The 25,028-nt window shown below is 40.9% G+C and overlaps 1 protein-coding gene across 1 annotated transcript in view; it reads left to right on the plus strand.

The window, feature by feature from the left end:
* The window catches only part of LOC137614175 (cadherin-7-like), a 78,430-nt gene that overhangs the window by 27,062 nt on the left and 26,340 nt on the right, over positions 1-25,028 (plus strand). The window contains exons 2-6 of the mRNA XM_068343801.1: positions 846-1,140; positions 9,160-9,279; positions 20,274-20,441; positions 22,199-22,386; positions 24,627-24,880. Of these exons, the coding sequence (XP_068199902.1) occupies positions 846-1,140; positions 9,160-9,279; positions 20,274-20,441; positions 22,199-22,386; positions 24,627-24,880 (1,025 nt within the window). The remainder of the gene's footprint in view (positions 1-845; positions 1,141-9,159; positions 9,280-20,273; positions 20,442-22,198; positions 22,387-24,626; positions 24,881-25,028) is intronic.

The following is a 25,028-nucleotide window of genomic DNA, read 5'->3' on the forward strand; positions in this document are numbered from 1 at the left end:
TGTTATTCAGAGAATTGATGAAAAGAAGCACAACATGAAAAAAGTCCAGCTTTCATGCATTTGGAAATTGGAATCTTCATTCCGGGCAAACAAGAGTCTTCACCTGACATCATTGTCATTCGAACAAAGACCGCGTACCAAAACTGAAAAAGGGTCTCCGCTAGGGCAGAGTTATCTCTTTTGTAAAATAGATTTCCAGATAGAAAGTAAGTGAAATACAAATTCAGTCGCTCGCCATCCTTTTATTGATTCAATAATAGCTCCTTTCCGTGTGATGAGCTAGTTATTGCTGAAGGTTTGGATTGAAAATTCCTAGTTTAATCATTTTTAATGACCATTACTATTGGTAACTGGCGGTTGCATCGCTCTGAGTGGAGCCCATTCTATTCCATTATTTTAAGCAAATTGCAAATCGCGATGGGACGGCGTTGCATAATTAATTCATGCACAAATGGCGCAGGCTTTGATCCTCTGATCCGATTCGCATTTTTATGCGGTAAACATGGTGTGTTTGTCACGTGCGGTTTTGCACACATGTCAAATTATTGAATATTTAATGCATTATTTGCATGTTTTAATGTTCTGTTATATGAGATACTTACAAATTGAACTAAATACTGCCCACTTTGAATTCCGGTTTAATCAATTTTGCACTGAATGCATAATGTGAAGTGTCATCCTCATGGCATTATTATTATTGAGTAATTACTATGGTACCCCATTGGGTTTGAGGGCCTCCAATCAAACATCAGTGCTAATGGGTTTTTTTTTCTATAAAAGATTATCCACTTTCTAATACCCCCATCTTTATCCCCATGTTCTCATCTTCTTTTTTCTTCCAACAGCTCCATTCAGACGTGGACAAAGGAGACGGAAAGGTGAAGTATGTGTTATCCGGCGAGGGCGCCACCTCCATCTTCACCATTGATGAGAATACGGGAGACATCCACGCCACAAAACGCCTCGATCGAGAGGCGCAAGCCTACTACACCCTCCAAGCTCAAGCCGTGGACAGACTCACCAATTTACCCGTGGAGCCCAGGTCGGAATTTGTGGTCAAGGTCCAGGACATCAATGACAATGAGCCCAAGTTTGTGGATGGGCCGTACGTGGCGGGGGTACCAGAGATGTCACCCTTAGGTAAGCGTCCCTGTTTGTCCAAAAAAAAAAAAAACCCCAAAGATTCCAATTTTATTTCTCCGATTTTTTTCTTTCCATTGCTCATACTCTCTCTTTGACTCGCCCTTGCTCCGACATTTGGGATTGATAATTTTCCACCTCACTGAATTTGTCTTCATCTCTCAACCGTCGGGTCATGGGGACAATCAGGAAGCTTGAAATATTAATTTGAAACCACAGTGTTTGCTTTTGTGAGACTCACTTCATTCCAATCACATTGGGCCCCAATTTCACCTGAACAGAATAGAGTTCATTTGAGACGGAGCATCCAGATTTTGTTGGCTTCTTAATATTTCCCACTACTCCGATTTTTGATTGATTGGACCTTGGAATTTGAAGTGTGTCGATGGACATAGACTCAAAACTCAAAGATGAGTGTAAAAGTGTTAAATGTGATGAAAACATTAAATTTAACAGCAATTTCGGGTTTAGTTGATATATCTATATATCTCTATATAGGTATACAGTATATAGATATAGATATAAATGTATAGTCATATTTTTGATGTAAATAAAGACTCCACCAATTAAAAAAAATTCTATTTGTATATTTATAGTATGATCCTGGAGGGCCGTCATGTCCGAATCTGTGTTCTCTAACGGACTGCTTCTTGCTGCACATCCCAACCACTTCCTGTACGGTTGGAATAGGTCACGCACAAGCGCCAAATGTTAGAAAATGCAAATGAGCGACAACAACAATGTCGCAGGTGCACGAGTGAGAGAAAGTGACCTCCTTTCTGATTAGCTGTGACACGCGTGCTCTTTATATGGAAATTAACATGTCATTCAAAAATATTCCATCACTTTACCAAAGCTGGTTTAGGTTATTGTTGTATTTTCATAATTTAATTTCAACTTTTTCGGTTATCGGGAAATGTGTGGCATTGACCATTAAATGCTGTCATTTTGTTATTTCGAGGTGTTTTCGAGTCAGAATCAGTTTATTTTGATTTGAAGGCATGCTGTCATTTACATATTCATCATCACCAAGTACGGCGGCGCAGACCTCAAGGTGTACAAATGTTTGTGAACAAAGCAAACTTTAGGAGAGTTCAGGTCAGAATCAGACTTAAGAAAGGCGTCATCTTCGTATCGAATGCTAACAGATTAGCCAGTGCTAACAAGAGCTCGAGCTAAAGGGAGTCAGAGTTAACTTTGTTTTAAATGTCACTTAAAATAAATGCAAGAAAAAACGTCTGATGCAATTTTCACTTGGTTTAAAAGTGCTAACACAATGATTTAGACAACTGTGCAGATTTAAATTGAAATTTATTTTCAGGACATGTTTGTTAGTCCACTGCAATCACATAATACTTACTCTAAAACAAAAACAGTATAATTCTATACTTTTGATCCCACATCTTCTTACAGACATGGCTTAATTTGTTTTGCTGTTTCATTCGGTCGTTTGAATTAAAATTCGTTATCAGATTGAGACACAATAATCGGTTCACTTTCAATCTTTTAAAGACAGGAAATGGAGGTAAATCAGTCTAATTTTCATTTCATTTTACTTTTTCCCTCAAATCAGTGAACTGCTAATAATATATATTCTACTTGATTAAACTTATTCTGGTAGTAGTCCTCTCAAATGTAAAGGTATTTCTTTGTCTACAGAAGCCAAAGGTCGGTGTTGTTGCCATCTTCACTTTTACCTACAACATATTTAACTCTTTGAGATCAAGAACATGACTTTAATTATGAGTGAAAAGAGTGAAAACGGCCCCAGCCATGGTCGTGATAAACGCTACAAAGCTTCATAGCATGGTGGAGTTGATTATAACTGCTTTAAATGTCAGGGTTTTCCTGAAGATGAAAAGACTTCCTCACGCCGTCGAGCTCTGAGAACTCCAAAAAGCCCGATGAGAGCGCTGGCATCACCTCAATCGTGTGTGTGTGTGTGTGTGTGTGTGTGTATGTGTGTGTGTGTGGGGAGGTGGATGGGGGGGGCGCCATGTCGACGGAAATAAAAAGAAAACAAAGGTGTTCATGGCTTTTTGGAGCCACTGGAGTGAAAATGGAAATGTCAGCTCGGCGGCGTAGCAGCGGTGGGAGTCGCTCCGGTGGAAGCGGCGCTTTTGCTTTGCGTACTACACAGGCACGCAGATCTGTGAAGGATTACACAGTTGGCTGTCGATGGGGGGGTGGGGGGGTACAGAGCTCAAGCTTAAGGAACCAGAGGATTAGACTACAAGGGCTCCGAGTCTTGTGCCCGACCCGAGATAAGACGGCGAGTCAGACGGAGGATGCCTTCGCACCGCCATCGCCGGGACTCCGGGGTCACCGTTGTTTTATTTTGTTCCCCCGCCAATTCCCAGCAAAAGGTCTCCATCGTCACATGTCGAGAAAGGAACGTCGGTTAAGTATCTTCTCAAAGCAATTATAAGCACGATAAAGGGAGCTGGAAGAACAGAGCACCTCTCGTCCTCAATAATTCTGTTATAGATGTCTTTAAATCATTAACGGTGGCGGCGCCGCACTCCTGATAAATGGGTTCAATTTAGAGGAAAATCGTGAATTAAATTAATTAAAGTCAATTAGAGGCTATGCTCGGACCGATACGCGTGGAGATCTTATGGCCCGGAAGATCTCTGGAGGGTTTTTGTCATAATCCCGACAGGGACGTCAAATAAAAGACGAGAGCGGCGTGACAGTCGGAGGTGTGACGGCGGCGAGCGTCGCCACAGCGAAGGGGCCGAAAGCGGCCATGTGATGGCTCATTACAAGCGTAGAGAATGTAATGTCAACCCAAGGCCACGGCTCCTGAATTTACTACTCAGCAGTTCCTAAACCCACGCTGTCATCGTTCCCGTCTAATTCATGAGAGTGGAGATCAAGGATGGGATGGTCGTTTGATTCTGGAAATGAAAAAAAAAAGGTGTTCTGGTTTTAGGGGAAAGTCCATTCGCGTCATCGTTGATTTTCATCAGCGTTGAAGGTTCCGTGTCATGTTTATTCCCCCCCCTTTGCATTATGGGTTATATTTATAGACTCTCCGGTCACTTTATTAGGGTTAGCTGTACAGCGTCTGACGCGGTGAAGCACAGCAGCGCTGTCCTAACAGCTTACTGTGATTTTGGATGACGTGTGTTTTTTCATTCATGACATGTTTACCCCCCCTGGGGCCACCCAGTGAACCCCCCCCCCCCCAACCACACATACACACACACACTGAAAGGGAGCTCATTGGATTGTTTGATTAGTCTAGTAGCTCTGTAATAAATCTGTGTATTCACTAGTAGTATACTATATAGCATGAATACATAACTATTACTATTTATAGTATTATTTATATTAGTATTCATGATTATATTATGTAATATATTATTTTTATTGATCAATTATTTATGACACCTGTTGCCTCACCTTAACCCCCTTTGCTTATTTATCACTTTTCAATTCAGCGACATTATTGTCTCTGCTCCCGTTTCTCCGTTACTTTTCTATAAGGCGAAATAAAAGCAGCCCCCGCCCTCGCACGGGATGTGTAAAAACAACTGTAAACTGTGTTATCGAACCGTGCATAAAGAGCTGACTCAGTGAAAGTCACCAATAGCGGATTGGTGATTTACAGACTGTGGAGGGTCTACGACAGGTTCCCCGCGCTCAGAAATCTTTGGCAGAGGGAAAGCATTCATCAGAGATAAAAGAATTGTGTTTAAATATGAATTAGTTTAATACATCTTGATGCCGTTTCATCTTTAGGTCACGGTCTCTGAATCAGAATCCCCTCAAATAAAACTTCCTATATTTTTTTTTACCGATTTGTATTTAAATATGATCCCAGGCTACACTTTATTAAATCGAAAAATGATTCAATGATTTGATCTATTTGGTTGTAAAGTATTAGAAATACATTTAAATCTGATGCAGTTCTATGGCACCTGTGATGTTGGTATGGAAACATACTTGAATTATACATCTGTAACAGTGTGAAACAACATAATTGGCCTTATAAAAGTTGTAGTAGTAGTAAGTTTATGGCAGAAAAGTCGTATTAGATTGCACAGGCAGATCCAGTAATTGCACCACGAATGTTAAAAACATCAAATCAAACATACAAGAACAGTAGGTAGTCGGTAACTTTCTTCAGAAGTGTTGTATATAATTCTCTCCCTTGTAAATAAATGTGGCTCAAACTCTTCGCAATAAATCCCACGTATCTGAAAAAGTGGGGAGCAGGTTTGAATAAAATCAATCTAATCAACATCTCTGAATGCTCATGAAGGCATTGCAGAAGATTTTTAAAGTGTTTGTTTGGGTTTTTTTCCCAGCTATGTCGCACTTAAATTTGCAAAATTGCGTGTTTGATTAAATTTGTAACTTTGCATGCACAAGACGGCAGTTTTAAGTTTCTAAAACATTTCTAAAAGTCACATTTTTTTGGTGGCCTTTCTCTAAAACAAACATCTGATGAATTTGCATTGTGAATGTGCGTCGGGAAACGCATATTGCTCTTGACAGTTTGGACGCAATTGTGTATGCAAGCGGGCGGAGAATACCTGTCTCCCATTCAGATTAAGCACGCCACATTTATTTTCATTACTGGCAGATGACAGTTGTTCACCCAAGATGCAAAAAATGATTAGGAAACCTGTTTTGTTGCAAGGCTGCTGGGAATAAATAAATAAATAAATAAATAAATAAAACCCTGCAAAGATCGGATTCATCACATCAATGAGGATGGACAATATTTAAAGGGAGGGAAATGGAAGCCCGGAGGAGCAGAAAGAATCTATTTTACCTCATATTCGTATAATATTGTTCGAGGAGGATTTGTCGGACAAACCCAAGGAAGAACCTCAAAAAAAAATAAATAAATAAAAAAACCTTTAATAGCTTTGCTCCACCAGAGTCCATATTGAAAGTTTATTTACAGCCTCATCTGGCGAGCGCTGAGAGAAGCGATTTTAACTATCAACCTGTAATAGAGATTTAGACATGGGCTGAGTTCTCTTTCATATAGCTGACCTTGGTGTCTTAAACTACCTGTAATATAACCTGTCATGACTAAGAGGTGATGATATAATCTAGGTGTCCTTCTGCGACGGGATGGTGATAACTTCTCCAGCTTTTTTTTTTTTTTTCCCCTTCTATTCTATTATATATTGTTAATATTGTACACATCCAGGGCCAGAGCCTGTTAATTCTGCTTTATGGCCAGGATGGAGGAAGGAATCTAATCTTCAATTTCTGTGATCGTTTAATTCTGTAAAAGCCTGTAAAACACATCTCGCGTTAAAAACTGAGATTTTTATAGAGCGTTTTCTTCAAAGTAAAATACTGTAAGACAGCACTTCCTGTCTGACGCAGCCATGCATGGACCAGACTGCGTCATCGAGCCACTTATATAAGAAAAAGACACTAAAAAGGTGTGTTTTTTTTTATTGATGATAGTTGTATAGTTGATTTCCACGTTCAGACATAACCTGCAAAAACAGGATTGTAATTTTTTCCCCGCAATTTTTCAATTAAATGCCTTTTCCTCCCGGGTGGATATCAATTCTTTGACAAAGATTACTTCGCCTGTAAACAATAAGCCGACCCAGTGGGAGCAGCAAGACTCATTTATAACATAATAAATGATCTATTGAAATTGATTTGCAATGATTGCCGCTGATTATGTTTTCTCTGTTGAAGTCCTCGGGAAAAAAGCTTTTTGCACATTACCTTTCCACGAGCCGCGGCTGTCAGCTGAAGTCACGTCAGCGGCGTTCAGCCGGTGAAAAGAGACGTGTCTTTGTTTGTGCCTCGGAGGAAGAGTGGGAAGAGGACAATGCAGCGCGGCACGAAGCAACAGCCGTTGTCAGCAGGGTTCCCAGCTGAGTGTGGAGACAAATTTCCTTCTTGCAAACTGGGAGGAACTTTTGGGAATCGAGGGGGGCCACTGCTGGGCAGTCAAACAAAATCAGGTTTTACGTCTTTCAAATTACAGGCTCGGTAATCTAAGATGCATCATAAAGGGTAATCAGATTACTTTGCTTTCAGTCAGATCTACCATCACTGGTTGTCTGTTAGCCTGTGCGTTAGCTGCTTAGCATTCCGGTTGACAAACATAAAATTTAACTCAGGTTTTTAGCTCCATTAGCCTTTACAGCTAAATTTTCCTGTAAGCTTTTTGATTCATTTTGACTTTAATTTTCTCTGTATTGGAAATATATTTAATGAACCCTCCCCATACTGATACTAAACCACCTTCTATCTGTATTACCTTTTCCCACTCTCTTATTGACTGTTTAAAGCACTTTTGTTTCTAATGTAAGTCCGAGATTCAAGGAGCGTATCGTCGTCAGCCATCAGCCAGTAGAATGCTCGTACGATATCACATGACTACCTACTAAAAGTCCGCGATGAGGTGAAGTCGCAAAGTGTAGAGAGAAATTTGGCTTTTGGTCAGTGGAATGAGGGGGAGTTTCTATGCAAATTTTATGTGCAGCAGAGAGATGTAATATTAAAGTCATCTAAGCATTAACACTAAATTTACATGTAAATTAAGGCGAAAATCTGCTATGAAATCTACTTGATTTATTAAATGAGAGATTTTCATAATAAAATGTCAAAGCGATAATCCGGTGTCTGGATTAGTTTTTGTCTTTTATGATCATTTTACACATCGTAATAATGCCTCAGAATGATAATTAACGGAGTTGATCAAATATTTCATATGATAAATGAAAGAAAATGAAGAAAGCCCTTAATTTAGTTTGAGTCCTTCATTTTAAATGAGTGCAGAAATTGAAAGAAGTTTTTCTATGGTGTGTTTTCATGGATAAATAAGGGTTTGTTTGTTGTATTTGAGTTATACATGCTGTATATAGGTCACACTGAATGCATTCTAGGGCTTTATGAATAGAATAATTGTGTTCTTTGGGTTAAATGTAATCAGAACAGAAGTGGAAGTCGTTCATGGAACAATAGATCAGTCTTTGTGCGAAAGCGCTTCAAGTTTTCCCAGCATTATAAACAAACGGCACACCGGATGTATGTGCAGTAAAATTTAGTTGTCATAGTAACATTTTCAGCTCTCCACAAATAAAAAGTTTGTGGCCTCTTAATCAGAAGCTGGATTTGTTGCCATCTGTGCATATTAATTATTTCTACTTAGAAATAAAACAGAACAGTAATTTAAAAAAAAGTCAGAAAAAATCCAAGGGAACAATTTTCCAACTACAATAAAAAAAAGTCTGCCGTACAGCTTTTTTTTCGTGTGAGAAGTCAAAGTGAGGCATAATTAGTGCGACACAACGCGGCTCTGTCCTCTCGTGTCATCGCTGGAGGACGAATTCAAAGTCTTTGAATCTTCAAATAAACCTAAACAACTTCGCTTTTTTTTTTTGACACAAGTGTGACACAAGATGCATAATAATTCCTGGCTTTGTCTTTTCCTTTTTTTGGGGGGGGGGTTGTTTGTACAACTTTAAACGCCGCAGACTGGTAGCTGAGCCCATTTGGCTGTTAAATTAGTACAAACAGATTGAAGTTCTTGGAAAATACGCTCTTGGGGATCCGCAGGATGAAAATGAAACGATGGCAAAACAACTATGTCTAAAGGCTAGGAACTCCACTTTTATCCCGTGTGGCATCGCCTCCAACTATGGAAGGTGTTATTTGCTTTTCTACGTCTGAAGCCGAGAGCCTGCACCCAACACATGTCAGATTTTTTGGTGCTGCCGGAGGGATCAGTGGCAAATTGCCTTTAACTCAGGCGTGTTGTGTAAAAAAGCACAACATAATAGAAAACTTAAGTAAACACCAGCTCCAACAAGAGCAAGACAGTGTGATGACTAATGACTAATGAGATTATTTATCGCTTCAGAAGTTGCATTTTTTTTATTATTGTTTCCTCCCATTTTCCCCCCTTCAAGCGGAGTTGGTCACACAGCCTGTTGATGTGATGACTATTTCCACATTTAGCTCAGTCTTGACATGGTTTCTGGATGTTGTCTTGGAAACTAATGAAGGGCTGTCTGCCCACAGGAACAATGGTAGTGCAAGTGGCAGCCACTGATGCAGATGACCCGACATATGGGAACAGCGCCAGGGTGGTTTACAGCATCATCCACGGACAGCCCTACTTCTCAGTGGAGCCCAAGACAGGTTGGTGCAACATATGTTAGACTAAAGGGATTTAATCCACAGATATCACCGCTGTGGGTTCAAAATCGCTATGGCGAATGGGAATGTCTGCCATTAACGCAACCGATGCAGTTGTGCAACAAAGTTGGAGCATTTTGTTTCTTTTAAATAGCAGATATCTGTATTTATGTTTTTATTTACAGTACATGCCTACATATTTGGAGAAAAATGGGAACTGTTACAGTATTTTCTGCACTATAAGGCACACCTAAAAGCCTTTAATGTTCTCCAAAACTGACAGTGCGCCTTATATATGAAAACAGCTTTAAAATAGGCCATTCATTGAGTTCTCAAAAGAGTTCTCAATTCTCAGCTGTAACTTCAATCCACTGCACCTTATATGTGAGTTGTTATTATTATTATTTTTAAATGGGTCATTCATTGAAGGTGTGCCTTATGATCCAGTGTGCCTTATGGTGCGGAAAATACTGTAATCAATCAGAAATCTATCTTTCTTTATCTCCATGACAAAAGAAGAACATTAGAAACTAGTACAGACCCATCAATGATTATATTTTCTGATTAAACTCCAATAAAATGTGGATCCAGAAACAGAACATTCTACACATAAAAGTCATATTTTTGCTTAAAAAAAAAAAAAAAAAAGTTGTATTACATTTCAAAAATGTAGTTTGAGTAAAATGTTTACTTTTTGTTTTACCCTTGTGATAAAGTTACTGAAAAATCCATCTGTCACTAAAAAAAAAAAAAAAAGGATTGTAAACCCAACTGTAGTGTACACAAAGCTTGCTACCATTAGCTTACATTAAGCTACTGGTGCTACAGATTGGTTATTGCTAAAGTTGCAGCGTTTTCCCATTACTTGCGCTGCAAAACGCCCCAAACTTCGGCGCCCGGATGGCCGATGATAAAAACACCAATGACACTTTTATTTTGTCAAAGCACTGAGTTTTAAAGGACGCATCTGGCAGCATTGTTGCCCGGTGCAATAAAACAGTAATCAAATTAGAAAACAGTTAAGCCGGAGAAAAGGGGGGGGCTAAAGCGAAGCGCCGGATGAGATCCGTGGCAGGTTGTTGATTTGTTGTGCAGCACCCGTCCTCGCTGCATCTCATCGCTGCTTCATTAGCCACTGCCCTGCCGAGCCTACGCCACCTCATGTGAGGTACTCTTGCGAGAAAGCAGAGAAATACGAGCTGTCTCGTAATATTAGGCTTCATCCTTGCACAAGCTTGGGTTTTTACCAACATCACTATGTTGTTGGGTTTGGGGTTTTTTTTGCTTTCTAGAGCACCCCTTCACTAATGAATGCTCCATCTGATGCTTTCATTAAGGATCATTTCCATGTTTGCATGTTTTTGGGGCGAACACTTCCCATGTTTTACACACGCTAAATGAATAAATTCCTCATGGATTCCTCTCAAAACTCCGCTGGGATTCCTCCAAGGATCCAAATCTATGATTTTCTTGGAAATTAAGACTTCTCCGGTTAATTAATGCATTAAAACACTGAAGTCTCCTTAATTTGAGTTTGGTTCTTCCTGTTTATGACACAACAAATTTGTGGATGTAGAAAAACGTGGGTTTTTTTTTTTAGTAGTAGTCGTCTTGTAAGCTAAAAATAATAGACAATTTTGCCTAAAACAGCCCAGCTAAAGTCCAGATATACAGTTTGAAACACACAAACTGTGTAAATATATGTGTAATTCAAACTTCTGCATCTTTATTCTTTAATGAGCTGAAACCAATGTCTTTGTCAAAGCTCCATTTGATGTTTCCGACATAACATAACTCTACTGGTCTTCAGTCACTCCTGAGGGAAATCTCTTCTTTTATCAGCGTTTGAGGCTACATTTTTATTCACCAGCTAGATGCTAACTTCATCTGTCATTAGCTGGGGTGATGGTTTGAATCCTTTTTTTTTTTTTTTTTTGCTCAACTCCTACTTTGAATTAGCGCAGAAAATGAAAAATGAGTGGAGAGAAAAACTTTTCGGGGGAAAAAAAAAAAAAAAAAGTGCGGAAAAGCTGCTCCGCTCACAGACGGCTACTTTTTCAATAGGGCAAAAGCTGGTTTATTAACCTGTCAAAAAAGAAACACACACACACACACTTGCACACACACACACACACACACACACACACACACACACACACACACACACACACAGCCAATGCTCAGCCAATGCCGCGGCCTCCTGCTGCCCATCACCGCCTCGCCGCGACTGATTATACTCGGCTCTCTTTCCATCCACGCAGAAAGTGATTGGATCTCTTGGTTGAGGTGCAATATGAGTGTCAGAAATGAATAGCATGAACGCCAGCAAGGCGTATTCGACTCCGTGAGGGAGCCGATGCAGGGAAGCATGGAGACCCGTTCTCTTGTTTGACAGGGCTAACCTTAATAACAACCTCGTGTGAAACTTCCGTGTCAAAAGGGGAAATCCTTGCAGGCTTTACGCCGCCGCATCGTTGCTCCTTACAAAGTCTCTCTAGATTTGCAGAAGTTTATGATAGATTTCTCTTTAGTGGGTTTTTTTTTTTTTTTTTCCACCCCACTTTTCCTTGAAAAAGTAGGAGACACGACTGTAATTGAGAGAAATATTAGGACGCGTTCCCTCGCTTACCTTCGCCTTCATCTTAATTTAGTTACCTTTCAAGAAAAACTACCTTTGGGAAATAAGAATTTATGCTAGAGGAAAATGCTCAGCTGGTTCTTTTTTAAAAAAAAAAAAAAGCTCTCACGGTGTCATTAGCTTTTAACACCCCACTTACCAACATTTGTATTTATTATTCTGTTTGCAGTTTTTAAAAAAATATTTTTTAAGTGCTGCCTCTTCTGTCACTGCTCAGATAACGTGCCCCGATTTCTCTTTATTTCTGGGGCAATTAAAAGTCTGATCATGAAAAAGTAAAAAGAAGAAGGAGGGCCTCATTGATTTTTGTGTCAAGCAGAAAATTCCAAACCGGGGGACGGGCGACATTTTTTGTTCGCTCACAACCCCCCACCCCCACCCCCACTCCCGTCCTGGATGTTCGACGATCTCTATCAAAGTTTGCGAGCGCGCCCGAACCCATCGATGAGTCTCAAGTGAGGCTTCACGACACCGATGCCAATTAGAGCAAGAGCAGACATTTACTTAAGTGATGTTCAAACAGCATGTCTGCCCCATAAAGTCCCCATTACTCCCATGTCATGTTCTTTTTTTTTTTCTTCAGACCCATTCAGCTCGATGACTGGAGCTCATTCTTTCACAGCCTTTGCTGATGACATGCTTTTCATTAAGCTAAGTGGAAATTTTTAAATGCCAAGGTTGGTATTTCAAAAAGCTTTAATGGGTTATCATTGCGTACTGTAAATGGTGTGTGTTCTCATATAGCAGACTATGTCACCAGCCAGAGTTCATTCACACTACATGCCATTCCATAAACACACACAGGAATCATCCAGCATTCCGAAGCAGAACTCTTCAGAAGACAGGCTACCATCACATAGTCTTATATATATTTTATTTCTTTCAGATTTCAGGTTTTTTTTGGTGACGTTTATGGATGTGTGGAATAAAAATGTCAGTCACCAAACAAAATGCTCTCCTATAGACCTTCTGCTTCTTTAGGTTGGGTCTGTTTTTGTCTCAAAATCCAACATCCGCTTCTGCATTTTAACTCAGAAGCACTACTTTGTGATCTTTTTTTTTTAAAAGACTTCTTTGTTTAATAATTTTAATATCATATGCAGAACATTTTACCACAGCTGACTTTTCTACAGCCAGAGGTTTTGAGGTTTTAATAGAGCTACACACAATAAATGTAACATGAAGTTAGTTTTCCTTCTATAATTATATATAACAGGGAGAGAACACATTTATCTGTGATGTGATTCTTTCACACCATCAACAAAATACACTGATGCACAGCGTTGTAGCACAAATATTCCGTATTTTTAAAGCACTTTTCTTGTTTGTAAATGTTATAATAGAAAGTTTTTGTGACCTTTTCCTGAATCACCTCAAGCACTTTGTTAAAAATCAAGTAATTTGCCTGATTTCTGCCCACATCCTTTTTTTTTTTTTTTTTTTTTACCTGACCGGCCACTTTTTCTGCATTTCATTTGGATGATTATTAATGATTGGGTTCATTTTTGTGAGATAAAGGACCTCCTGGCTTTTCCGAATGAGCCTAAATCATCCACATGAGGCACTTCGTCACTATTAACAAAGGTTTTGTAGGTTTATTTTAATAAAATATGGGCAAAAACTCATTTCGTGTCAGATGAGTTAGCATGAGCTAACATTAGCACCACGCGTTACCAGGGGTGAGGCTGCAGCTGAAGACCTCTTTTCCAAGGGAGGTGTCCCAGGTGTTAAACATCATGTCCACCCCCCTTCATCAGCTGCAGCCATTTTATTTTTAGCATACTGTCAATTCAATGCATCTTACGGAAACACTCTAGGGGTGTGTGGTGGTTGGGGGGTGTGTTTGGGGGTGACAGTTGTGCTTCTCTCTTTGCAAGTTACTAATTAGTCCCATTTGAAGCCCACGCCTGGGCCATCGCGGAGGGTGACTTTGACAAAGTGCTCGGGCTGAAATACACTCTAAGCTCTGCACCGCCATGCTGCAACAGCGATTAAGTGGCGGAGGGCTAATAGTCGTGGGGGGGTGGGGGGTGGGCGTGTGCAACCCGGTGTTAGGTGGGTAGCATCTTGGCTCCTTTTTCGTCTAACAAGTCTCTTTACTCCGGTTCTTAATCCTAAATTGAATCTACAAGGTGCCCTTGGGGGGTGGGGGGGAGAGAAAAAAAAAAGTACTTAATCCTGAATAGCTTAAATAACTTCCATACAACGCGTAATGTTGGGGGGGGGGGAGAAACCATAAGCTGCCGCGCCTAAAGGTGCTCTGTTAATACAGTGTTTTGTAATATATATTGATTGATAGCTTGTAGTTTAGTTTTGAAGGTGACGCTTGGAATGGTAATGCCGTTAAGCCCCCCCCCCCCTTCGCATTCTTAATTGATGGCGAGCTCAAGGAGATTTTGAACAGCTGCCTCCAAGCTCCGCACACCTTGGCGACGCGGCGAGTCCTCTAAAGACAATTAGCGCACGCATTAGCACCGCTAAGCATGTGTGCATGCTCACCGAGCTCAATGTGCAGGAGCTGCAAGAGCAGAATTTCGTTAGTAGAGAAACACCAGGTGCCTGAATGAGAGGATTAATTACATTCTAAAGGGGGTGTTTTAGCTCGCCTCTCAAAGCGCTGTGACGTCTGAATCTGACAGGTACTGAGATGTGAGAAGGGGCCGGACAGACTGAGCTTTTTTGTCTTTTTCTCAGCCTGAGAATCTAATTAAACCGAATGCACTCGATTAAAGGGGGGAAATCCAGGTCTCGGCGTAATCCCGCCGGCTCATCGTGCCGAAAACGTCGAGTTTGGGGCAGGAGACGGATCGTATAGCGATGGAGATGTGAGAATCGGCCTTTCCTGGAGTCTTGTGTGCTTTTCTTTCCCTCCACATCTTTTGTCGCTTCGCCTGCACCAGATCTGTGCACTAAATCGAGAACATTATAGCTGAAGGCTGGCTATAAATCTGGCTGCCTCCTGTAATGTTGAGGGTGTGGGGGTGTGGGGGGGGGAAGAGATGCAATTTTTCAATTCCAATCACAAACAACTCGTGCACCTGGACTTGTGGGGCAGAGGAAACACGCTTCCTTTCAATGTTATCCTTTGCAAATGAATAGATACGGAGCTGCGTCAGGATGTTTGATGTAATCACAACACGTACTTCTATAACGCTTCATAATGGAGCCTTTTCACGCTCGGTGGATCCCTGGGTAGCCACGGTGACCCCGTGATTGGAGCGTGATGCCTCAGTGTCACTCGGTAATAAACGACCCCGAGCTGGAGGTTTTTATTCCCTGTTTGTATGGCCTGTTTTTTGTATTATGGGATCCATTCCTTGTAAGTGGGCAGCCTGAGGCTTCGGAGAGAATCACACAGCGCTCCCTTCATGTTTAAGTGTTCATCACCTTCATCACCTCTCGTAGCTTGCATGCAAAGGCCAGAGGGTTTTCCTCCAAAGTTCTTATTTCCCACACCCAAGACAAATGTCAAGTATCTAGCAGGGGTTCTAGCAGGGGGAGCGCGGCCCCACCACCACTCCGTCTGCCGCCAGTGGTGTGGAGACAGCTAGATAAATGCACGGGGCGAGAACACGTCTGGCTCGCACCGGAGGCGAAGAGTCGCAGCACAATGCGAGGGCCGTGCCACGATAGCGACAGGAGGATTTTAATCATCTCCCTCTCCCCAGGAATGACACTGGCGCTACACGGGGTAACAGAGATAGAGAGCGAAGAGGAGATGAGGAGGGTGGTGGTGGTGGTGGTGGTGGGGCGGGGGGGTGGCGCTGGCACCGAGCAGACAAACAACAGCCTTGCAACATCGCCGGGTGGATTAGCGATGTCGCTCGGTGAGAAGTGTGCGTGCTCCCGGCCCGGGCGGGAGGAGAAACACGTCGCCGGTTGGGTTTTTTTTTTTCTTTTTCTTTATTTCCTGCCGGGGTGGAATCAGGATTCATGGCATCATTAACCACAACCAATATCTCTCTGGGTCCAACACACCAAGCTGATATTAAACAAGTATATCAATTGAGTGTGAGGCCCTTTCACCATCCAACATCTTTTTCTCGAGCCGTCCGTCCCATTATCCGGCTTCCACCTCCTCAGCTTTTTTTTTTTTTTTTTTTTTTTAAAAGATGTCTCTTTCAGGTGCGAGACGCGAAGCGAGCTTTGTCCCTATGGCGACGGTCGTATGAAGTAGAGAAGAGAAAAGCTTTCGGCTTTTTGTTTGTGTCCGCTGAGCATTATGGGAGAAGACTTGAAGTAACCTTTTTTTTTTCTTTTCTTTCTGAAAACAACTCAGTAAACAGGGTTTGCAGGTGTCACGGCAGGCGGACACCGGGAGCGGTGGTTTGGTGCTCTCTAATTGGCTGCGAAAGTTACAAACAGTGAAAGAAGTATAACAGTGATGAATGGGTGAGATGGAGCACAGATGAAAAGGAGACAACAGAAGAGATGGGGAGATATCCATGAAGTCTGAAATCTCGACATTAAAGCGTTATCTGTGGAAAAAAAAGTTGTGACTCCGTCGTCGAGGTCAATCTAGACTGTTTTCCTATGACAGTGACCCACTGTTTTGATGCAGAACAGACATGGCATGTTTTGCAGAAGATTATTGCTTTATTGACCACCCCTCATCTCACTGTAAAGCCCACCGGCAGGGACTTTATTTTTTTTTTTTTTTTTTTGAGGAAAGAGGTGGACAAGTTGGGATAATTTAGCTAACTGGGCCATTTAGTCTGAGCAGCCAATAACAGTTTTTAGCTGGAGGGACTGTGATGACATTAATAAAGGATGGCAGAGGGAGAGAAAATTAAGCACTTAATGGAATTGTTTATTTTCAAGTACAATCACGGTCAGAAGGCTTCTTTCATTTTCTTTTTTGTCGACCCGCCTTTCTGGAGTTGTTTGTCCTTCGTTTCTTTTTGCCCCCCCCCCCCCCCCCCCCACCGATCGAGTTTAATTACAAACGCCACGTGAGCGTGTCAGTGTGCACACGCCGTCGCTCGAGCTGCTCTCGTGAAGCGACTCGCGAGGAAAGCCTCGCTCGGGGCGAAGCAAAAAAAACAAAAAACGAGGGCCTGATTAGGCAGACGGTGACGGGGGTCGGGATGGGTTTTTTTTGGGTTTTTTTGGACGGCGAAGACTTTAGATGAAAAGAAAAGAAGAATCACGGCAGGAAGTCAGTTGGAGCAGAACAGGGATGGAGGTAGCGGGCCATTAGCGTGATAATAATTAACATATGTTAGAGATATCCTTCCATAGTGTGCAAATCTGTGCCAAGATAGACCCATCCTACACTTCGATTAACAAAATCTGGATCTGCATCAAAAACACACAATAGATCTTACCTATCTAATTATATTTTCCAGGCTACAGGCGGACACTCACAACCTCATTACTTCGGTTACTATTAATACACTGTAGATGCATTGTTCTAAACACCATACGTAAGCATTGGATCAGGTTCTGCCCCCTCCATAAAGCAGTTTTGTGTATTCAGGGAAATTTAAACACAAATTCAAGTCTTTTGCCAATTTTTTTTTTTTTTTAAATTTTCCGGAAATGTGTTTTTTACATACACCAACAAACGTTTAGATGCGAACACACAACTTCCTTCATGGAGATAATTCATTCAGGAAATGGAGCTTCCTTGAAAACACAATACTGTTTTTCTTTTGTAGCATCCAATTTCAGAATCTAAGCATTTACTGGTGTAGATTAGTCAAAGATATGAAGGGAAAAATGTAAAAAAAAAAAAAAAACCCAAACACATTTAGACTACAATAATGGATGTAGCCTACAGCGATCCAAATCATGCACAAGCAAATTAGACCAATGCATTGCTGGACATTCTCAGTATGACATTAAGTGACATTACATACATAGTTTTGGACACAATAATTCAAATCTATGTAGGCCAACACAAGCCTGAGTGACTATAAGGTACTAAAAACACACGGATGCATACATTGAAATAATTTAAATGATTGCACCGAGGTATTTATTGGCAAGCGTCTAGCTCTGTTTTCAGTTTTACATCTAGAAAGAAAACCTTCTTTTACTCTTGCTAAAAAGTCCATGAAGTCTTCGTTCTGAACTTAAAACCAACAAGATCCTTGTCGAGGGGCAGCTGGTTGAGAATTCTCTCGTAATCTTGTAATCAGCACACAAGTGTTTTGTTTTTTTTATTCCTCATGAGAGTTGACCTCAATTATATGTTGAATTTCTCTATAATTTAAAAGATTATGAGAAATTCTTCAGGTGCCAACTCTAAGAAAAAGATGCTCTTTGATCTGCTTCATCTCACCACGATTGTGATAAAATGATTCATTTATGCAGGAATTGTACGCCGCGTCTTCGTGCCATTCCTAATGAGTAATCTCTCGTATTCTATAGGAATGTTTAATAAACGTCATTAAATGAATGAAACGCATTGTATGTAACTCATTAAGTTTGATTGCTTTTGAACGATAGCACGATTTCCCATGCATTTAGATGCAAACGTGTTAATTTTCCTGGAATTATCATGGCGAGATGAAGTTGTGATTAGAAAGACGTCATTAATGATAATATTTCTCTTCAAGCCTTATGCCATTTCCTGCTTGTGCAACACGCCAGCTGTTTAGAGCGGCGTTTATGCTCAGGTGCCAACAGACAGCTGCGGGAAGTCTTTTGATGCCAGCTTCTGATCGTTTGCTGATACAAATCAATTATGACAGGGGGACAGACAGATAATGCCTCAGCTCCGGGGTAAAATGTTCTTTTGCATGGTCACACTTTTCTAATGCCTTAAATTTAACTTCTTCAACTTCATCATATGTCAGCCTGCTGATCCGTTCAGAGCTACAGCAGATTTGAGGGTTAAAAAAACCCTTTACACTCTTTTAATTACTTACTCATGGAATTAAATTTTTTAGACCATCCATTCTGACATTAATAGATTCCTCCAGGACTTGATTGTTGCACCTGACAAACTGGAAGTTGAATTATTTCCATGGCTAGAAGAGTGAATTTGTCTTTCATGAACCTCTTGCGTGGTTTCTGTTGAAGGCTTTTCATCTTTCTTTTTTTTTGGTATGAAATACCAAAACAGAGATTCTCAACTCATGGTTTCTAACTGCTTAAAAGAAATTAGAACATTTCTGAATTCTTCTTTCAAAATAAAATTCCAAAAACGAAAGGAATTGAGCAAAAAACTGACAGAACATGTTTAAATCATCTCTCTTAGACACAGAGTTAAACAAATACATAAAATAAATATTACTGACAAATTAGAATGAATAAGAAACCATAACAAAAAAAGTAAAGAATGACAAATATTGGTTTTAAAAGTAATGGATACAAATTTAAAGTTGTTTGCTAAATGGATAAACGGTGGATGAAGCTAAACACAACTTCCTCTTATTTGCAGGGAAAAGTCAACAGCAGTCCTTCCTCCCACTCATGATCGTGTTTGGATTTGAACGGTTGGGTTATTACCAGATGGGTCTGTGGTTGTGAAACCGGAGGAGGGACAGGCGGAGAGGACCAAATGAATCCATATTGAATAATAATCACAAAATAACCATATGTTAAACTTAATGTTGTTGTTGCAGATTTGCTAGTATCCCAACTCCTAAGAATTCCATGACCCAAGGGGAAAAAATGTGTGTTGTACAAACAAAGAGAAGAAAGCATGGAGTCAAACCGGTCCTGGTCTCTTATTCCCTTGTGGTCGACTTGTATCGTTATGTTTGTGTATGTTGGCATCACAAAGATGAAAATGAGGCATATTGTCCAGCAAATGTTTCAAGGTTTATCACCGTATGATAGCAATGCAATATTTTTCAATGGACATGAACTGACAAATTGCGCTTGGAGTAGCGTCTATGCTCGGGGGTCAAGACAACATTTGACCTATTCATCAATTTCACAACCCTTGCAAACATGCATTTACGTCACCATCACTCCCGAACAAAGTGCATTATATGAACAAGGCTATAAAGATCAACTATGAGAGCGCTTCCTGAGCAGATTTGCAAAATTAGCTTCTAGAGTTAGCAGTTTTTGATATCATGCTACAATCTAGCATGTGCTTTCATAGAATGGCGGTCACCACAAATGGATGACCCCTAGGATGACCCCTGCACCAATTGCTGTGCTCAAATGTGCAAAAATGAACTGATGATCTTTTGGGTGATGATGGCGTCAGTAGCAACATGACCAAACCAGACGTACTTCCTCATAAAGACATAATTGTAGGTTATCCACTTGTGTGTTTAGTGTAATTAACATCCCATTTAAATCTACTGCAAATGAACGCATTTGAAACATGTCAAGTGGTGTTAATTACTCGTTGCTTGAGTTAATCTGTCGCTTCCACATCATCGTCCCTCTGCAGGAGTCATCAGAACAGCTCTTCCCAACATGGACCGGGAGACCAGGGACCAGTATGTTCTGGTCATCCAGGCCAAAGACATGGTGGGCCAGATGGGAGGCCTGTCTGGCACCACATCCGTGACTGTAACGCTAACTGATGTCAATGACAACCCACCTCAGTTCACCCACAGTAAGCCTTTCACTTTTGATTTTTCTCTGCAGGATCAGCAGCTACTTAGCAATCAGTATAAAATCCAAGCCCTTTGCTTCACTTCCATGCTTTTTTTTTGTTCAAGTTGAATAGATCTATTATCGCCGGGAGACCTCTCAGAGAACCAAATTACGGAATGCTTTGTACTAGTGGTGCATGAAAAAAAAGTGGACTGCTCGTGCATGTAAGAATGTAAGAAAAGAAGTTATTTAAAAATATCCTACTTTCTCTCATACCTGTAAGAACTTTGTTCTTGTTTTATTCCTTGCAATATTTGACTCAGCTGATCAAAATTGTGTTCAAAGAAAACACTTTCATTAAATCCTGATCTTGTCTGTTATGTTAACTGGATTTCCTAACATTTGTATTTATATTTTTTGTGAACATCCAGACTCTTATGACCAAATTACTAAAAAACGTCCATCGTTGCAAGGTGTGCATCTTCCCGCTGTAGTCTTCATCAGAGCCGAGGGCTGCTATTTTTCCCTTGGATACCAGGATCAATCAGCCTCCGTTTTTTTGTTGTCAGCCTATTTCATGGGCTGCTAATGGGTTCCGGGCCAAGCTTTAGGATTCAAAGGCATGCAGCGCTTCTCATGATAATCCGAAAGCGCTCGGCAATCGGTTTACCACTGATAGCCCAACCGCTGTCTGGCTGGTGCACTCAACATTGGACTGCCATGAAGCAGAGTCAATTTGCTGGCCCCCGGGGGGAAAAGAAAGGTTCAAGTTTGCACAACAAGTCATCAATGCAGTTTTAACCCAGTGCTGTCACACTGGGGAAGAAAGAGACTTGGAGGAGTTTGCGGGTTTTTGCTCCCGCTGTCGCGCTGCCAGGGTCATGGGTCACAATCGATAGACCGATGAGGAGTATCGGAGCTGAAGGAGTCGGGGAGCTGGAGTTAGTCCTTGGAAGGAACGAGGGGGGAGGGAGCCAAGGTTAGATGCATGAGAGGACAGGCTACGGCAGGAGGTGTGGGGAGGAGGGAAAAAAAAAAAAAAAAAACGGAGGGAGGAAAGCAATTCTTTGGTCTTTTAAAGAGCTGCTATTCCATGGCAAATTAAAAAGCCATTATAAAGATTACATGGCGGCAAACAATGTCAGGCAGATTAGCATTTAGACAGTGGCTGAGGGAGACACTGTTAGGAACACAGAAAGGTCTGGTAATGAGCTCCGCCATGGTTATTGGGGGAGATTATGATTATGAATATGATTCCGTTCTTTATTCTTATAAGAGTACTTTAAATCCAAAAGGGTCACACAAAAGCTCAAGGAACACAATAGAGAGGTTCAGAGTAATAGAATCTTCAAGTGGACATTTCATCCCATAAAGAGCACAGAATGGATATAATCCTGAGTCTACTTTTTTTTTCTCTAGTTTGGCGCACGATTTAGGCAGTTCTTTATTTTGCTAAATACTTTCCCCCGTGACTGTAAAAAGAACTTCAAGAAATGCGGCAATAAATTAGCATTTTCTTTTTTTAATTGCATATTTTTACTTTTCTATCGCCTTCCCCCGTCGCCATATCTGTAGTACAAAGTGAAAGAAAAAGTGATTTATTCTCTGTTTGTCACCGCTGCTGCCTGTCTGCTATGCAACATGAATTTATTGAGGGAGCCATGCAGTAGAATCAAAGCAGAAGAGATATAACAGGAGCTGAACTGCTTGAAGGTGAGTCGGTGGTGAAATAAGCACATCCATTATCAGCATCTGCCTCTGTTCTTCCTCCTCCAGAGAACTATCAGTATACGGTGTTGGAATCTCTACCCGTGAAATCTGTGGTGGCCAAAATCAAAGCGGCCGATGCCGATATAGGTTCCAACGCCGAGATGGACTACAGGATCATGGACAGCGACGGGCCTGGCATGTTCAACATCACGACAGATGAGAATACACAAGATGGGATCATTATCCTTCTGAGGGTACTGAAAAAAAACATATTTATTCTCAACACATCAGTGGCTTTCCAGAGGAGAAAATTGGAACTATTTGGAGCATCTAGCGTGGCATTGGAGTATACCGATTATTCCTGTCTCCTTGAAATTATGTTTATAACTACTTGTAATTTGAGACGGCACAAAGCAAGTTGTGTTTGTGTCATAGTCAGAGAAAATAAGGCTGATTTCACTGAAGGCGGCTTTGAATTTGTGTTGCACACCGGAGGAACATAGAGGTGGTTGTTAACCATGATTTGAGGCCTGTGGAAAGGTTTAGGCCACAAAAAAAAAACCACTTGACATATACTGTCAGACAATATTTTAGTGATATATATACATGTGGACATACTTGATGCTTACATTTATTCATTTTGTGTAGCTGGACAAAGCTTAGAGTAAACTCTATACAGCCCATTGCTTCTCCGTGGAATTTGAGAATCCACAGATTCTTACAAACTCCATTAAATTCAATCTTTTCATTCCTATCTATAACTTGTGAACTGCTTTTGTACGAGAAATTTGCCAAAAACATCTTGAGGAATGAATAAGTCTCGAACCTCAAGGTTAACATTTTTTGAAACTGAATTATTGAATTAAATTTGTAAAGCATAAATAGTCATAAATAGTCCAAAACCCACTATGAATACATCCTTTTATAATCCATGGTTGATGTGTAGCCCATTCTATGGCAAATACACCATCTATTACAAAGTATGAATGGTAGTGGTGTAGTCTATGACTGAACATAGACATTGCAGGGTGATTATACACCATCAGCTGTAAATATTTGTCAGAGCGCCGATCTGCTTTAATTTGCAGCAGAAAATGTATTATTAACTCCCAGCTGACTAACTAAGAACTACAGCATCCAGCTGTTTCAGGAAGTCAGCTGAGATTAGCCTGTAAAGCATTAATAATTTTCTGGCTTATTTTTAAATATTTACAGTACCTTGTAGGGATGGATGAGCATGTGAGAGCACGGATATTCGAAAATGTGTTGTTCCCTTCAGAGCGACGCCGCAGCGTTTCCCCCCGCGCACACAAGAAGATCGATAATGGGTTCTGTTGTTTCTGGTGCAATAACTTCCATTAACAACCTGCGTTAATGCACTCTCCCATGTCTGATATATGTAGCACAGTGTGTTTATTAATTTTTGCGCGATTGCCATGTTGAGATTTTCTGTCTTGAGTCGACATCTTTTTATATTATCTGAGACCAAAGGTGGTCAAAACGGTTGTTCTGTGCGATTCTATTTGTTTGCCTCTATAGTCATTTTGTCCTCCTTTTTCCTTTTCATTCTTTTGAATGTGTCTCCCCGTCTTTGCAATAAGTGATTACCACCAATGACAAATTAACACATTGATTGATCTAACTAACAAAACAACATAATTTCACAAATAAACCAAAGTTATTGAGGGTATATAGACACTCGAGCATCTAAAAACACTTTATCTTACCATGGGAGCCAAGGCGCTATAAATAATCCAATTTACATCCACCTATGTAAATAAATAAAACCGAGCCACTTATTCGCTTCTGCAGGAAAATCCTCGGCACAAATGCTCCCTCACTTTTTTGATGCACTGGAGCTCACGGTTCATACATCAACATTTCAGGGCTTCAGAGGATTTGAAATGGTCTCCTCGGGCCGTGTGGATGTGACACTTCATTGCTGCAGCTCTTTTTGTAGTACAGATGGGAGCCTCTGTTGGACATAAGCAATTCTTGTGAAACGGGTCAATTTGAACCATTTGTTTGACACCAAACTCAGACAATTACAACATTGAAGAGACTCACTGACAATGAAGGAATCGAATCAATGTTCTGCTCCCAGAATATTATATGTTGCAGTGGGGAGTTGCCTTAAAACCACAACGTGTCTGCCTTTAGATCGATAGTATTGCTTTAGCAGCACTAAATAACTTTAATGCATTGGCAAATGGCTCAAAGTCTGACTCTGTGCTAAACTATTGGGGGCTTTAGAATCAACATGTTTAATTAGGATCAATATCTCAGCGTTGTATAAATGACTAAGGATTACTTACACATGCTCCTCTTTTACCCTCGCTGACTCCATAGCTGTCGGTTTAGCAGTAAAATCTATCCAACAAAAAAACTGAACATCTTTTGACACCTCAAAACCCCACATTTCATACGTCGACAATAAAAGTGAACATCTCTCACATATGTTGATGTATTCTCCCTGTCTGCCTGTCTCCTCCAGCCTCTAGACTTTGAAACAAAGAGCAGCTTTTCTCTGCGAATCGAAGCCACAAACAGAAATATTGACTCCAACTTCTTGAGTCTGGGCCCGTTTAGCGACACGACATCCGTCAAGGTGACGGTGGAAGACGTGAACGAGCCGCCTGTCTTTTCCGTGCCACTTAACAAGATGGTCGTTTCAGAAGACGCCAAAGTTGGCACCTCGATCGGAAGAGTCTCCGCTCATGACCCGGACACCTCCAGCAATCCCATCAGGTACTAACACTCAAGCAAATACAGATAATAAATCTTGTAGTCACCCCCAAAAAATGATCCGTCTTTCCCCGACACGCTCCCTTCCATCATTCATAATTCACTTAAAAGTCTTAAAATCTCCCCAGAGTTGCTTCTTAAAGAATCTGAA

The sequence above is a fragment of the Antennarius striatus genome, chromosome 20 (genome assembly GCF_040054535.1).
Source record: "Antennarius striatus isolate MH-2024 chromosome 20, ASM4005453v1, whole genome shotgun sequence".
Lineage (NCBI taxonomy): Eukaryota > Metazoa > Chordata > Actinopteri > Lophiiformes > Antennariidae > Antennarius > Antennarius striatus.